At 32.5% G+C, this 17,537-nt stretch overlaps 1 protein-coding gene and 1 pseudogene across 1 annotated transcript in view; both read right to left on the reverse strand.

Moving 5' to 3' along the window:
- CSMD3 (CUB and Sushi multiple domains 3) overlaps nucleotides 1–17,537 on the reverse strand; it is a 1,056,828-nt gene that overhangs the window by 1,005,400 nt on the left and 33,891 nt on the right. The window contains exon 3 of the mRNA XM_077163312.1: nucleotides 5,153–5,265. Within this exon, the coding sequence (XP_077019427.1) occupies nucleotides 5,153–5,265 (113 nt within the window). The remainder of the gene's footprint in view (nucleotides 1–5,152; nucleotides 5,266–17,537) is intronic.
- Nucleotides 11,595–12,273, reverse strand: LOC143688970 (cofilin-2 pseudogene; annotated as a pseudogene).

Consider the following 17,537-nt stretch of genomic DNA (forward strand, 5'->3'; position numbering starts at 1 on the left):
AGTGGTCACCCATTTCTTTGGATATGATTTGATCCAAATACAAATACAGGTATATGTTTTATAGTGAAGTTTTATCCAGAGAATTGTAAGACTATGGATAAAACAATAGGACTGAATAACTGCTTTAAAGGAAATTAGCACAATAGCTATTTCATGAAATTTATTATTTTTATTAACTCTGTAATCCTTTAAATTAATTCTCTACAATTGATCCTGTAATCCAAGATTACTGGAAATATTAATAAGTAAATAGCTGATAAAATAATTGTGTTTTATAGCATATTTGGATAAAGTGGAGCTTCTTTGATTACTGTAAATGTTTTTTAAAAAGTAACAGTTCAAATATTTTTTCAGGATCTATGCAATTAATATCTAAAACTTTCTGTTTAAAGGATATCTTTCAATCAGCAAATTTGACTAGTTGATCATAAAACTAGAATTTTCTCATTCTACTTGTAAATTTTAAAACATTTTTAAATTAGCTACTTCAACACTTTAAGTTAGTTTCCTTTGCTTAATTCCAGACATTTTGAATATATTTTTGTTTTGATTTTAAATATGAGCTTAATAAAAAGCAAAATAATTTTAATATTATCACTCAGTATTAAAAATAGCCTACCTTGACTGAATTGGTCTCATTTGTATGGTTTTCTGATTCTTATGGAATGTCACTGGAATATTATATTTTAAGTTTATGTAGATTAATATTTCTTATTTAGGGGTTGAAATGTCAGGTACAGGTACTATTTTTGCATATAAACATTAACAATTACATTTTTTCTGAACTAAGGCATTTTTTAGATTGTGTAAGTTGATGACAAAATACTAAGAGAAATAGATAATATATAGGAATTATTAAAGGTCACACGGATGATATTTAGAAAATGTAAAGATATGATAGATATAAGACTTATTCAACAATTTGTGATTAGATTAAGCAATGTTAAAAAGTAAAAATTTATAGGGACATGTAGAAATGGAACATAAATAGTTAGATTTTTAAAATCATAGATGGCTTTCATGTAGAATATTTCAAATATTTAGACTATTTCAAATAAAAAGATATAGAAATGCTGAGATTGATTTTTGATGTTTTTAACAGATATTAAGTATTTAATATGAAATTCTCACCTGAAGAAAAGTTTATGGTATCTTGAGAGAAATAAAAAGTTGTAACAATGCTCATTTTATTTGTCATATAATTTCCCAGATTGAAAAAATCCGTGTAAAATGTTTGCACTGTGATCAGCACAAAGAAGTCATTCAATCAACTGAAATTGTCTTAAAGAACAAGACCCCATGTTAATCCTAGCACACTACCATCTTGGACTAACGTGTATATGTCTGGTAGCTCAATAATTGTCACTTAATAATGATTTTTAAAGATATATATTTGGAAATTTACTTTAAATCACTAATCATATGCAGAAATATATACAGAATCATGCAAACAAATCTGACAGGTTTATCATTTGGGATTATTAATTACTTCACTGACTTTATTAAAAAAAACTGATCCATGAAAATTAATCCATCCTATCATTTTATTGGTAAAATACAAACTTTTGGGGAAAGAATATTGACTCTATAATAGAAATTAAATATATGTAAACACACATACAATCTTCTCCATAGAGTCTAAGTGTTCATGCATTAAGGCAAATGGCTTCTTAGCCTCATGGTTTTGATTATCATTGTCATAACTAACATTTAGTGAATGCTTACTATGTGCCAGATCTTATTCTAGGCGCTCACTTTATTTCACTCATCCCTCAACACACCATGGAATAGGGAGAGATAACTTCAACTTTACACATGATGAAAATAAGTTATAGATGCCTTCAGTTACTTGTCTAAGGAAATAACTATAAGTTTTAAAAAAAGAATCAAACTGTTCAGTTGGATACTCCTTGTACTTATAGTCACTATACCATACTCCTCATCAAAGTGACACCAGTTTATCTTCATTATAATTAAAAAGACGGAGTGAAACTTTTCCAACCTGGATAAGTACCTTTATTAGGGAAGCCAATGCAACAATTTTTTTTTTATCAACTCCCATGTACGATGGATTGATTTAGTCTCTGCCAGGGAAAAAGCTAGTTAGACAGCACTCACATTCTTAGTAGGTATAAGAATAACTGGGTCTCTTAATACTATGCATATTCCAGGGCTCCAACCCAGAATTTGATGCAAGATATATATATGACAAAGTTGTACATTTTAACATATTCTCGAGATGAGTCTGATGTGTAAAACACACATAAATGCCTAAAAATTAAAAATAGTTATTTTGTAAATTCCAGTGCATGAAGATAAAGTCTTAGAAAAGTTTAAAGGATGAAGAAAATAACTAGGTAATAATCATGCAGAGGTAGATGAAATGAGTTTCATACAGAATAGTCTTGGGAAAAAAGGCAGCAGGTAAGGAGATGCTCTTATTAATAGATCAAATTTATTCCAGCATGGGTAGGGTCCAGAGCTGCAGTTAGAGGTAACTGTGAAAAGATAACCTGGATCTTAACTGAAGGGAGCTTTGAAATTCTAAACCAAGTTTCTGGACTTTGCATATACCAGTTAACCTCAAGAGAACATGGTTAAATAAATAACTGCTTATAGCTATATTCCCTCTAAATCATGTTATATACCACATATATTATATTAATGACAAGCCAAATAAAGTTCCCATCTACCCAAAATATCTCTGAATCTGTTAGCATGTCACATTATATGGCATAAAGGACTTAACAGATAAAATTAAGGTTAAGATTATCCTGGATTATCCAGGTGGGCCCAGTCTAATCACATGAACCCTTAAGAGCAGAGACATTTCTACACCTGCAGTCAGATAAGTGTAACGGAAAAAGGAAGACAAGTGAAGAAGAGGAAATCAGAGCGATTTCAACTGAGGGAGGATTCAATGTGCAGTTGCAGGCTCTGAGACGTAAAGTCCACAAGAGAGGACCAGGTAGAAATCTATGAGAGCTAGGGAAAGTCCCCTGCTTGCAGCCAGCAAGGAAATAGGGCTGAAGTCCTACAGCCAAAAGGAACCACATCCTGCCAACAACCCAATAAGCTGGGGCATGGGTTCTTCACAGAGCCACCTAAAAGGAGCACAAATCACGAACGATTTGGTTTTGCTTTGTGAGACCCTAAATGGAGAGACCATCAGAGGCCACCTGGACTTCTCACCTACAGAACTGTGAGGCCGTATATTTTTGTTGTATTAAGAAGTGAAATTTGCACTCATTTGTTATGGCAGCTAAAGAAAATTAATACACATGGTAAAATATTTCAATCACAAATCAACGTGGATGATGTTCTGCCTTGGGCACTTACTACCCTGGATGTTAAGTCAAGACAGCCCAATCATATATTTAAAATATTAGGAAAACATGTGTATCCATTTTACCCAATAAAATTAAATTTAATGCTGTGGGAAAATAGAAAAACAGGTAGAAATGTAATGTTATATATGGAGAAACAATGGAGAGCCATGAAAATATTTTTAGTATAAATTTATGAAATTTGATAACCAAACTAGAGAACATGCCAAAATCACAATTCATCTTCTAAGTTACTATATTTTCAGCATATTTAGTACTTACTGGGAGAATAAATTGACCTAGAAATATTTTTATGCTTTGACGAGCAGAATACAGATTTTCTATTAAAGAGCCTTTCATAGAAAATTAATGCATTACTAACTCCTTCTTTAATATGGCCAAATCATACTTAAAATTGAACCCTTATTTTATAGTTTTCTAAATTATGAATTAAGTTGCCAAGATAAAAATATTCAGCTATAGTGAAGGCACCTTAGAAAAATACTGAATGTTACTATCACAATGGAAGAAAATAAATCATGGAATTCATTCTCCCTTACTAAACAACAGACCATTCAAAAATCTATTAGGTAGAAAATTGCTGCAATAAGGCATCATTTAAGATATAAAACACAAAAATATTTTTGTTCAATGGTTTACTATAGGACATTATGTTTTTCCTAGGGAGAAAGATGGTACTGAATAAAATAATGGCTATCATAAAACTTTTCCCACATGCAAACTGTGAACCTTTCTGCTGTAACAATTCTATTTTCTATGATTGTTTTCTAGTGTGCTCTTTAAACATATCATTTTAAATTATTATGTACTTTAGAAACCACCCCTCTACTGTATTTGAATACCTCGTATGAAGACATTAGAACTACTGTGATGTATCCTGGAGATACAGTCTTTTGGAGATAAACTGAAATCTGATATAATATCCCTATGCTTGAAGGAGGTGCTATTCTCTGAATTTGGTGGAAATTTTATTTTCAAATCACATATATAAGAAAATACAAGTCCATGATCTCCATATGAAATCCTCAGGGATATGTAGTATTTCTGCAATCCAAATTTTTCACATTTTATAAAGGTGAAAATGCAAATTCTGTACATTTTTTAATATCCCCAGTAGAGCCTGGGACACAAGTAGCCACACTAAGTGGGAAACACACAGACATACAGTTGTAAATGGCCTCCCATCAGTTCAGGTTAGGTTTGGATTCCCATTTGTACAAAATGACCAGAAAACACGTTTAAATAATTTTTCAGTTTTCTATTTAATGTAACAGGATTATGGATCTGTGGTCCTGGAAAGGTAGGTTTTAGGAAATGAAGACTTCGACTCTTGTCTCTTTCTGGAGTTTTGGTTTTAGGAAATAAAGGCATCAACTCTTGTCCCTTTCTGGACTTTTTGGCTCTAAGTTTCAGAGTAGATAGAGACAAAGAAGGGATAGAAGGAAAAGAAAATGGAATCTGTGTCTGGATCACAGATCAGATCTAGTTTTGTCATTCTCACAGTTAATTCCTGTTTTAAAAATCCCTAACTCTATAATTTCATGGTCTCATCTCTTAAAAGAAATTAAGGGAATGATTTTCCTGTGTCGAGACCATTGAGATGAAACATTAAACCCCACAGAGTCTAGCACTTCATTATATATATTAAAGGTCAATGAGAAAGTGAATTTCTGGAGACAAGATTTGAGAGGACAGGGCCAGCAGTAACTCTTTTTGTAGTGGTTCTTCTCCAATGCCATATTTGTAGAATTTTTATTTAATTTCATCAAATATGCAATGGTTCTCTTTATATTACCTTCACTTACCTTCATAATATACTTTAAACCCATGAGCACTAACTGCAAAATCACTGGTCAAACGCAGTGAGAACACAGATTTGGTACTTGTCACTGGCGGCGGCAGATGGAATCCTGTTAACCTACAAACATAAATGGGATGAATTGTTAGAGTCATAGACATTTTACCTAAAAAAGTTGAAAGAGAATTAAAAGTCATTTTATCAAGTTCTCAAGCTTTGTGTAAGTACTTATATATATTTTTTATGCTATGTGGATTTGTGGTCATAACAAAAACAATTACTGTAACTATATATGTAGTATATACTATATATATACACTTATGTACATATTTATGTGCGTGTGTATTATATACATATCTATTATATATATCCTCTATAGGAAAATATTGATTAATTCAAACTTTGGGAAATAAGGAAGAGCTATAAAAGTGTGTATTTGATGTGATAGAATTCCACAGTGGAATACTTTAGACATTTCAGTCAAATAAATGGTTCTCTTGATAGCTTAGAATATGTGTGTGTGTGTATACATATATATATATATATATATACACATATACATATATACATATTACAATATACATATACAATATATAGATATATATAGAGAGAGAGAAAGAGAGAGTATATGTGTGTGTGTATGTGTGTATAAATGTGGGGAGAGAGAGAGAGAAAGAGAAGTATGTGGTGAAATTGAGTATTGAATAAGAGAATTGTTCTAAATATGAAATATTCAAACTGAGATGTTAACAGGAAAAGTGATTGTGATTTATTAGATTCCAAAATTGTAGTAAGTTATATTAAAATAGTTGAAATTTATTTTCTCATAACTATGTCACATATTACATAACAAAGACTTGCTTTTTGCCCATAATTTCTTATGTGTTTTTACTATGATTTGTTATATATAAATACATATAATTTGAATTATATGAAAGGTAATTTACAATTGAGCCATTTTCTCATTCTGAAAAGATAAATTAAAAAAACAAAAACATGCATTTGTGGCATGTAATTTTTCTAAAGGTCATAAAGATACATAATTTTAAATTTTTCTCTGAATTTCCTTTTACATTCTTCTCTCGTCTTTGCTGTTATATTACTTTTATTCATTAATATGTAAGCAATAATTATATAAAAAGGAATTATACTATTTTTCTGTATATACTTGCTCAGTGTTGCCCAACATTATGATTATAGGATTCATCCATACTGAAATAACCATGAACTTTCATTTATGTATAAATGCAGAAATGCTTAAACTTTTTTTTTTACCTCAAGTCCCTGAGATTGTGGTCTGTATCAATCAACATTTACCTGGGGAATTAAGAAATTAAGCCTGGGGGAGTTTTTAAATGTGTAGTCATTATTTCATTTAACAACAAGCAGCACAAGCCCCTTACATGTTTACACAAATAAAGTTTTTAAAAATACATATATATTTCTCAAATAAAAATGTGAAAAGAATGGATTCTATAGTATTTTTGCAAATCCCTTTAGTGTCTGGCTGAGTAGAAAATAGCTGGGATGTTGCTACAACCAATGTTTTACAATATGTTGATGCGTGTGAAGAAAGCTTGGCTTCATTTACACTTGTAGTTAGAAAGAGAACATGTTCTAATAGAGTTTGCAGATCAAAGTGGTTAATCGTCTTTCATAGTACAAAAAAAAATTGGCAATATGGCATAACACTGAACATACTGTACGCAGGAACATTAAAACCCATCTTGCATTGTTACAATCTTCTATACTTATGCATTTTTTTTTCTTTTTTTTTTTTTTTTGCATGGGCAGGCACTGGGAATTGAATCTAGGTCTCCAGAATGGCAGGCAAGAACTCTGCCTACTGAGCCACCATGTCCTGCCCCTTATGCATGTTTTTTTATCATGTATTGGTCATTTGAAAAATACTGGTTCATTGAATCATAGAAATCTTCCAAATATGGACATGTTTCATTGTATATTATTAAAAAATCACACTTACTTGTATTGCCACTGACCTCATCAGAAACGATTTTGTGTTTGGAGAGGTTTTCAAGCTTCCCAAACTCAAACACCCAAGAATGAACAACCATAGTTCATTCTTTTGAGCAAAAGATCTTTTCTTTTTTTCTCTTGTGTTAAAAGCTGTTAAAAGTAGATTGTATATCTGACCACTTAGGTAATCAAACAGTTGTCTCTTCTGACGACAATCATCACGTTTCAGAGGACAACGATGTCTTTTGTGTATTTCTAATTTTGTCACACAGATTATTAAAATGATAGGCGCATAGATTTAATAAAATAAATATTTATTTATACCTTCATCATGTGTGTGGCAGTGCTAATGCATCAGTTTTAACTACCGTTGCTTTCATACTCAAGGGCAGTAATGATTTCACCTTAAATTTTATCTTCCTTGATAGTAATATGCCTACAAATTTTCACTTATTCAAATTGGGTTGGCATATCGCTTTACTTTCAACCTTTCGGTAACTTCATTTTTTTAGATGTGTCACTTATAACCAAAATTATTTATCTTTTTTACTTTTAGAGTCAAATCTCATAATTTTTGTCTTTTTGTTTATAAATATTTTCAATGAGTTATAACATTACCACATGGAAAACTTCATAAATCAAAAGTGTACAGAGGGCTGAATGATCATAGATTAAACATGTGATGGACCAAGAAACAGAACATTGTCTGAAATACTGTTGGCCAGGTTATAACCCTTCCCATTCATTAATCTTCCCGTCCTCATCAAAGATAACCGTGACCCTGACTTCTAATAAAATAAATTAGTTTCGCAAATTTAAAGCTTTGTGCAGATTGAATGGGACAGTAAAACTCTTTTGCCGATGGCTTTTTGACTCAACATTATGTTTGTAGAATTACAGTGGTAATAAGGACTTAACTTTTATGTTGTATTTCCATTGTATGAATGTACCTCACTTTATCCAGTCTACTAGTCAATGAGCACTTGTTTTATTTTTCCATTTAGGGCTATTATAAATAATTCTGTCATGAATATTTGTTACATGTTTGTGTGTGTGTGTGTGTGTGAATATAGGTACATATTTCTATTGAGAACACACCTAGAAGATTAACTACTTGGTTTGGGGATAATTAGTAAATTGTTAAATAAATAGTTTTCTAGATATTTTTCAACTTCAATTATTGATATAAAGGTATATAAACAAATGTTTAAATGATCAGAATATTTTTTAAATATTCAGAGTATTTTTATGTTCAGAGTATTTTACACAATCAATAGGAGACATTGCTAGAAGAAAAAAAGAGAAATCGTTTTGCAAACACACTAAAAAAATTGGAAATCTAGTAGCTTTGTAACCAAGCTGTTGCAGGTAGAAATAATGGACCCCCAAAACATACCCCTAATCCCTGGGATGTCTGAATATCTTACATGGCAAAAAAAAAAAAAAAAAAAAAAAAAAAACCTCTGCAGATATGATTTAAATTAAGGAATTAGAGGATGGATGATTCTTTTGGGTGTAAATTCATTGTAAATAGGACCTTTTAAAGATCTAAATTTTAGTTAAGGTGTGGCCAACTGAATTTGGATGGCTCTTAATCTTATTACCAGAGGTTTTATAAAAGAGAAAGCCAGAGGAAGGACCTGGAAGCCAGAGGTCAGTGGGAACTCCAAAGAGAAAGGAGAGGACATTGCCATTTCATGGAAAAGATAAGAAAATGCAAGGTCTGACAGTCATCAAAATGCTGCTGACCCCAGGAGGAAAGAAGCCTTCCACTTTCTAAAATCACGAGGCAATAAATTTTCATTGTTTAAGCCAACCCATTGCATGTTACTTGGTATAGCCATAGGAGAAACTAAGAGACTCTGGATTATCTGGGTGGAGCCAAAGTAATCACAGGAGTTCTTCTTGTAAGACAGAAGCAGAAATGTCGAGAAAGAGAGTAAGAGGAGACGTGGCTATAGAAAGAAAGATGGGAATGATGCATTTGCCACCTTTGAAGTTGGAAGAAGGCAACAAAACAAAAGCCACAAAATGCAGGTAGGTTTTGAAACTGGAAAAGGGAAGGAGTGGATTATTTCCTAGAGCTTCCAGGAGTGCAGGCCCTCTATCATTTTCATTTTGGTTCAGTACAAGTGTTTTGGACTTCTGACCTCTAGAGCTCTAAGAAAATAAATGTGTGTTTGAGTCATTAAGTTTGTGGTGATTCATTACAGCAGCAATAGGAAACTAATACATAGACCTCTTTAGTTTTAGAATATAAATTGCAAAAAGTATCTAAATAAATATTATTTTTTTCTATAATTGAAAATTGAAGTCCCACAGAACTCAGTGGTCATTGTAAGTCACTGACACCTAAGTTGGTATTGCACAGAATGTATAGGTTCAGAGCCAATTTTTGCAGTATTTTCTGATTGTAACTTAAAAAATCTCTCTAGGTAGGTAAAACATACAATTTCATCCTCACCTTAGAGATGATACAAGAGACTAGAAGAAATTCAACAGCTTGGTCAAATTCACAATAAAACTAGGACTAAAACTTTAAAATTGTGTTCTATTATCTATTGAACATACTGTCCAGCCTCCCCCCTTTGTTGTTGCCACATTAATTCAATCAAATCCTAAAATATTTGAACTACAGAGACATAGATACATAAAATTTATTCTGCATGCAATCTCAGATTTTGAAGATATATATCAAATAATCATGTATTTATTTTCAGACAAAGTTTAGAATACTTTTATCATGAAGTTATCTGAGGTGATAGAGAAGAACAAATGTGAAGAATTTTTCCCTCTAAGCAAAAGCTAATTTTCTGCAGATATACTTAAATAGTCAGCATGCTGTGGCATGTTGTATAATGGGAGATTTATTTGTGTTACTCATTCCAATAAATTAGGTAGGAGATGTGTCTTTAAAATTACTTTTGTTGGATAGATATATTATTATGGGGATTTGAAGTAACTTGCTTTACTCCCTCCCAAAAAACACCGCTTGATTGATTTGAAAATAATCTCTTTCAGTTATGAATCCCATTAGTTTCTATTCTTCCTAAGACTTTATTTTTTAATTTGATATTTACTTGTGTGATTACTTAGTAGAAATCTCTCTCCACTGTGCACTAAGATTCACAAGGTCAGGGCTGTCTTTGTTTTGGCTTACTACTCTATATGCAGTGCTTTGGACAATGCATTCTGTATTATGTAAGAGGCCTGTGACAGTTTGCAGCTGTTGTGTAGCCCAGAAAAGCCATGTTCTTTTTCCTGATCCAATCTCATGGGGCAACCACGTTTCTTTAAATCCTGATTCAATAATGTGGGGTGGAAACTTTGATTGGATCATTCTGAGGGAGATATGACACACCTAGCTGTGGGTGGGAACTTTTGCTTGATTTGTTATCATGGAGACGTAACATACCCACATTAGTGTGACCTTTTGAATAGATGGAGATGTGACTGTGCATTCAAGTTAGGTCTTGATTAGTTTACTAGAGTCCTTTAAAAGTTAAGTAAATTCAAACAGTCTATGTAGACACATACTTGAAAAAAGTTATTGTTCTCCAAACTGTTAACCTCAAAATTTAAAGAGAAATTTTATATTTTAGATACATCTACCTGAGATGCAGGTGTTTTTTTTTTTTTTTAATATGCCACAATTGTCATTGCAACATGGCCATTTTTGTGAGGGTGGGAAGAGTTTGAACTCAAAAACAATGTTCCATTTAAGGCTGTTTTATACAGAAATTGCCATCATGACTGATATTCAAAATATCTTTCATGTTTCAAGATTCACACGATAAACATAAAATGCCTGCACTTATTTAATAGTGTACACTCAATGGAAAACAAAAAGGTATTAACAACTATTTCTTCTAGGAAAATACGCAAGTAACAGGAATGAACACTGAGGTACTAGAATTAAGTTGGTGACAGTTAACACATCTTAATTGGCATTCCATTTTGGGGTGGGGGTTTAAACTCATTACAAAGGGTGCTTTCAATGCATGGATAGTGTTACATCCATGCTGCCATGTCACAAAAATAGGCTAGCCAAGGCAGGGGAGGTGTATGCATGCTCCGAGCCTCACAGAACTGCTATCAAGTGCAATTATAAATAATACTGAAAAAAGTTTGCCATCCGACCAGAGAATAATACTTTGAAAGTGTTCAATCAGCTTACCCTTTGCATTATTCTAAGCTATTCACATTGACACTACATTCATTGTAGTGTTTGCTGCAAGAGAGGCATAGAACTGACTGTTTTGGCTAAAGTATGAATGGGAAGGCATTCCCTGGGTTTTATATAAAAGTAACAGTATTAAACAATCTAATAGCCATCACTTGATAAATTACTGAAATAAATGATATCTCCTTCATTCACAGTGTTGGGAGAGAGAAAAAACAAACTAATACTATTCCAATTGGCTGAGATAGAGAAATGGAAGCTCCTTAAGATCCAGCTGGAATCTGTCACTTTATAATGGTTTTCCTTCAAGTGAAACTACTTATATCGCCTCCCAATTTCTCTCCCAGCGTTGAGCGGTCCTTAATATCATCCAAGCCATTTACTTGCCACTCATGCTCAATACCTGTAAATTTCTTCGTAATGGCATCTTTAGAGCTAGCATAAATCATGTTGCTTTTGAAAGGTGCACTTTCAGGAGCCCAGAATATAAACACTAGGGTTTCTTTTTTAGACTCTTTTGTTTGGTATGTGGCATCAGACAAAGCATATCGGTCATCATTTGGAGGTAGCAACTTCACAAAAGCTGTGTAGGGGTCCTCTACAGTATCGCCAATGTCACCCACAAGATCTGCTTTGCTTTCTCTAAAATTATTTGTCCTTTGCCATCGCTTAAACAGAACAGAACGGCTTTCTTTTTTTGAACTCCTCTTGTGTAGAAGATTTCCTTACTTTCATATCATTAAAAACTTGGATGACTTCATCATTCACTATAGCTTCAGAAGCTATGGTATCCGCGGCTGTGGGTGCAGCGCCGCCTGCAGGACACGCCAAGAGTGGTGACCCGGTACAGCCGCGGTGGATCATCGGCCGGATATGTAGCTTTTTGTTTGTTCGTTTGTTTGTTTTTGCATGGCAGGCACCGGGAATCGAACCCGAGTTTCCGGAATGGCAGGCGAGAACTGAGCCACTGTGGCCTGCCCCAGATACGTAGTTTTAAAACTCATTTTTCAGGTAAGATTTAAATCATATTTATCTTTAAAATATGAATTATACATTCACAATTGTTAGAGGTATGTTAATTTTCTCTAAACTTATTTTTTTTCTATGTAATGTAAAATCTTTCTTAGGTAGTGATAAGCGATGCGCGCAACATTTTACCATAGACTTCTTTGTACTGATTCAGAAATTTGTGAAACTTAGTATTTGCGTATGTATTTTTTAATTATTATTAATTATATTTCCTTGGTATTGACAAATGATGAAATTGCAGAGTGAATTTTATTCTCTCTTCCTTTAAAAACAATACGAGTGTTACTGTATATTCCCAGTATTACTAGCTGAAATTATAGCTCAAAAGTGATCAAAAATGTTTAAATTCAAACAGCTGATAGGTAATAGAACAAACATTCAAACCCATATCGCCTGACTTCAATAGATTTATTTTCCCACTGTAAGGACAGGAAGCACATTTGATTTATCTTTGTACAGACTGCCTACACAATAGATTTTTCTGTGTATAGTTTTCCCAACAAAATTGCATGAGGTCATAGAGGCTGGTAAGAACGTATTAAGATTAGAAGGTTCTCGAATGAAACCTCAGGAAGCCAAAGGAAACCACGTTCTGATTTATCTTATTGATACTTTTATAACAAAGATGACCAGTGATTATTAAAGACATTTTGCTATTGGGAAAATCAGTAAGATCAACAAAAATGCATATTAGTGAAAAATCCTAGAACCATACCCTGCCCTTTGTGTGATATTTTTAAAGAAAAGTTAAAAATGAAGAGGGTTTTGTTAATTTTGTAAAGTAGGGATTTGTTCTATGGCATCACAACAACAACTACTATTTTCTATCAGCATAAATTTGGTGTTTATTTTTTAATGTGCTTAAGCTTTGGTTAAAGAATAATCATTTCTTTTAAATACATTTAGCTTCATGAGAAATTCACGGTATTACTTTTTTTTTTTTTCATTTAAGATTTCATTGTTATGAGGTGACTATTTTGTCAGGAACCAGGACAAGTTTATGGCCACTGTTTTACTACTTACTCATCTGACAGGATGAAGAGTTGGATAGCTTTTTTTTTTTTTCCATCTTACCTTTTACTGTTTCTGATTTATAACATCAAATCCCCTTTCCCCTAGTCCCACATACACCTTTTAGTTTACTAGGACTGCAGTAACAAAGTACCACAGACAGGGTGGCAGAAAACAACAGAAATGTACTGTCGTCCGTTCTGGAGGCTAAAACAAAGTCATGGTGTGGTCACAGCCATGCATCCTTACAAGTCCAAACTTGTTCACGCCTCTTTTAGTTACTAGCTGTAGATTGCGATAATCCATGGTATCCTCTGCTTTCATCATTACAGGACATTCTCTCCTTTGTTTCGCTGTGTCCAGATGTCCTCTCCTTATAAGTTCAGCAAATAGTCCTACTGGATTACTTCAGTATGACCTCATTTTAACTGCCTATTGTATCTGTAACAACACTATTTTCAAATAAGGTCACATTCCGAGGTATTGATGAATATGTCTTCAAGATATCTTTTTAGGAGGCACAACGCAATCCATAACCACCAACAGCCACATCTTAGCATTTTATTATTTAGTAGACAAGAGACTCATCAGAGGCTATTTTTTATATGTTTTAAAGATCAGTCATTTAGAGCATGTGATCCTGTCGCTACTCATGTCTTCTATTAGGTGAGAGCATTCTTTTAACACTTCCTATTAAAAGCATCAGAAACATTGATGGTATTTCATACTATAATGAATAACTAGCTACATATAGAATTAAAGAATAAATAATTTATAGCTTCAAATGGACACATATGAAAAGTAATATAATAGTTTGGTAATGAATGCCAAATTTGATAGAAACTTAAATTGCAAGAAAGCCATTTAAAATATCACTGTATATGCTATTTAAATAATAGTTTGTTCATTTAAGGATTTTTTTTTAAATCATGGGAATTAGAGTACTTTTTTACAGCTCTATTCAGTTGTAAGCCTTGGAATATCAGGGGTGGTGAACAGAAAAGACACTTACCTCATTATCCAACCATGCTTATCAAGTTTAACTATAAGATATTATTTCAGACATAGTGATTTTATCTGTTCTATATCTAACAAGGTAATCAAAGTAGCCATTTTATGTTTTTTCTGTTTTTTATATGTAATTCATCTATCTGCTGATTTAAATATTTTAAACTTCTATAGCAAAAGAGAGTAAAAGTCATTGTTTTAAAAGACTGTTAGATATTACTACTTATAATGACATAAAGGAAAAATGGCCATGGAGAGAGAGGAAGAGACCTATATATATATTTTTTTAAATGGTAATATTACCCAAATCAAAGAATTTGATAAATGTTAAATAATAAAATTCATATGGCATGGTCTAGTATATCTTCAGGAACCTAATAGTAAGTAAATGTTAGTTTCATTAATGCTATGGCTCAAAATCTGTTGCCCTTTGTCTGTACTTTGTGGCATGCTACTACTGTTAAGTCGAGTTATAAAATCAGCAACAACACAGTAATTTCACATTACTCACTGTAAGAATCTTGGAAATGAATTATCCTAAAATTTTGATTTGGTTAGATAGTTCTTAAAAATGATCTAGTTGATATACGTGAAATTCTTTGCCAATGCAAACTATTAACCTATTTAATTGTCAAAGTGAACAGGGAAACCACAGGACAAGCTGATATTTAAAATAATGACTGCCGTGTGAGAATAAATCATGCAAGCCCTATTGATAGTGATGCCTAATTCATGGCTATGCCAAGACAACAGTTATTGTAATATTAAAGGAAAAGAGGGCTGTGGCAATATTTGAATAATTATATCATTTGTTGCAAGTAAATGAGCTGAAGCTTCTATTAAATATAAAATTCAGAAAAAAGTACCTTCTGTGAGAAAGACAAATTCACAATATTAGGAACATTTCTTCATATAGATCCATGTAAATGAACAGATATAGATAGGGATTAGGATAGATACAGAATTGACTATTCATATAATACATATATAGATAGATAGATTGGCAACTAACATTTATTTCCATTTTTATATATTTACCACTATATTTAAGTGCCTGTAAATCTTAGAACTGCACTTTCCAGAATGCTTCGCTTTTTTATTGTATTTTGCCAATAAATGTACTCCCGCAAGAATTGGAAAATGTAATAAAAGCCATCATACATCCCCGACCCTGACAGGTCGACATTTATCCTTCAGCAAGTGTTAGAGGTGAGGTTTTTCCATCAGTTTCTCAGAAACCTAGTTCTAAACACCCATTTTGATGCTGCACACAGTTGTGCTCTTCCCTGACAGTTTCCTGCAGTTCCTGCAAATTCTTGATTTCCTGGAAGCTAGTAAAGTCTCTCCTTTCATATACTCCTTTAAACTGGGAATTCTTCTTGCTAAATGTCTTCTTGCTTGAAGTACCTTCAGTTTTTCTATCGTCAGCAGAATACTGGGAAATACAAAGGCTACAAAACCATGATTCTATGGAGGAAATTTTTCTTTCCCTCAAAAAAATACCTAGAGAATCTCCTCAATCAATTATACCTCAAGTCACCCTATTTCCATAAAATTCATTCTTTCCAGTGACTTTGCAATTCATCCTCAAAATCAACATCTTTATCCAGGTACTAGACAAGACTGTAATTTTAATTCATATCTGATCCTCTTCAAATTGTTCTGTTTCTACCACACACGCTACAACACATTTATAATGTCCCATCTTTTTTTTTTAAGATTCATAGGTGGGCGGTGAAACAGTGGCTCAGTGGCAAGAATTCTCACCTGCCAAGCTGGAGACCCGGGTTCATTTCCCGGAGCCTGCCCATGCCAAAAAACAAACAAACAAAAGATTCAGAGGATCATTGGGCATATAGTAACCATAATTACAAAAGCAGCCTAGTTGACTCCTTAATTTAACTTTGAGAAAACTCTAAGATTTGTGATTCTTAAGTTTGATTCAATTGATTTCCCCTTAATAACCCCACTACCCTTTTTGTAGCCAGCATTTTGACTGAGAAAAAAATCTTGTTCATTTCAGAGACAGCTAACAGGCAGGATTACACACATTTCATTATAAAAATTCTTTCATATTTTTATGGGTTCTCTATATAACAAAAAGCAAATATGATTTCACAAATGCATACTTTGCATTCCTTCTAAATGGCACTTGTTTGGGTGACTAACTCAAGCCTCATCAATAAGAATTTAGCTCAAAATGTATGGTTCCTTCTATTTCTTAGAATAATGTTATTAATACTATATTTCTCAGATTTAGCAAAACAAACTTGTACAATTTGCATAATTATCTGTGCATTTAAAATATGTGAATATTAGAATTGTGGTATTTATGCTTCTCTATTTTCTCCAGGCATTAAAGAGTTTGTTCTTAATTAGGTAGATTAATGACTTCATATTCATTCTATGTCACTATATTATCAAATTAGTACTTTCTTTATGGTGTGTTCCCATGATAAAGACAAACTGTAATTGTATTAAATCTAAAGAGATTCAGAAAAAGTTGTTAAGAGGCTATGCCACTCTCCATCTGTATGGCTTACCTAATGTAATAAGTTTTAAGAAGAGGCATTATATAATTGCAATTATTTTCACTTAACACTAAAGGTTAAAATCAATAACTATTAGCAAATATAATTTAGATAATGGCTTAATATAGTTTTTATTTGAGAAATAGTATTTCATCCTTTTAATGTTACATTTTCAGCATCTTAGAGATTTTGTGTGATATTTATTAACCTGGGGATACGCCAATTTAATAATATATTAATGAAATCTAAGAAATATATATTTTAGCTCTCATAGAACACTGAAAATATGATGTGGTTGCAATAATGTTTTACTATATTTCTTGTTTATTTGATTTCTTTTTTTTTTTTCTTGGCATGGGAAGGCTCCAGAAATCAAACCCGGGTCTCTGGTATGGCAGCCAAGAATTCTGCCACTGAGCCACTGTTTATTGTTTTGCTTTTTTTTTGTCTGTTTTTTTAAATTTTTTTTTGTATTTGTTTATTTGCTTTTAACATAAAAGTTTCCTGTAGTAAAGTTGTATATTTTAAATTTCCACTAAGTCATTATTGCATTAAAAATTGAAGGGGTGATTAAAATAAACAACTCATCAGAATAGTTGAATCATTTAATGTTTGCTGTGATAATTATGGTGGGAACGCATAGGAAAAATGCA

The sequence above is a fragment of the Tamandua tetradactyla genome, chromosome 6 (assembly GCF_023851605.1).
Source record: "Tamandua tetradactyla isolate mTamTet1 chromosome 6, mTamTet1.pri, whole genome shotgun sequence".
Classification (NCBI taxonomy): Eukaryota; Metazoa; Chordata; class Mammalia; order Pilosa; family Myrmecophagidae; genus Tamandua; species Tamandua tetradactyla.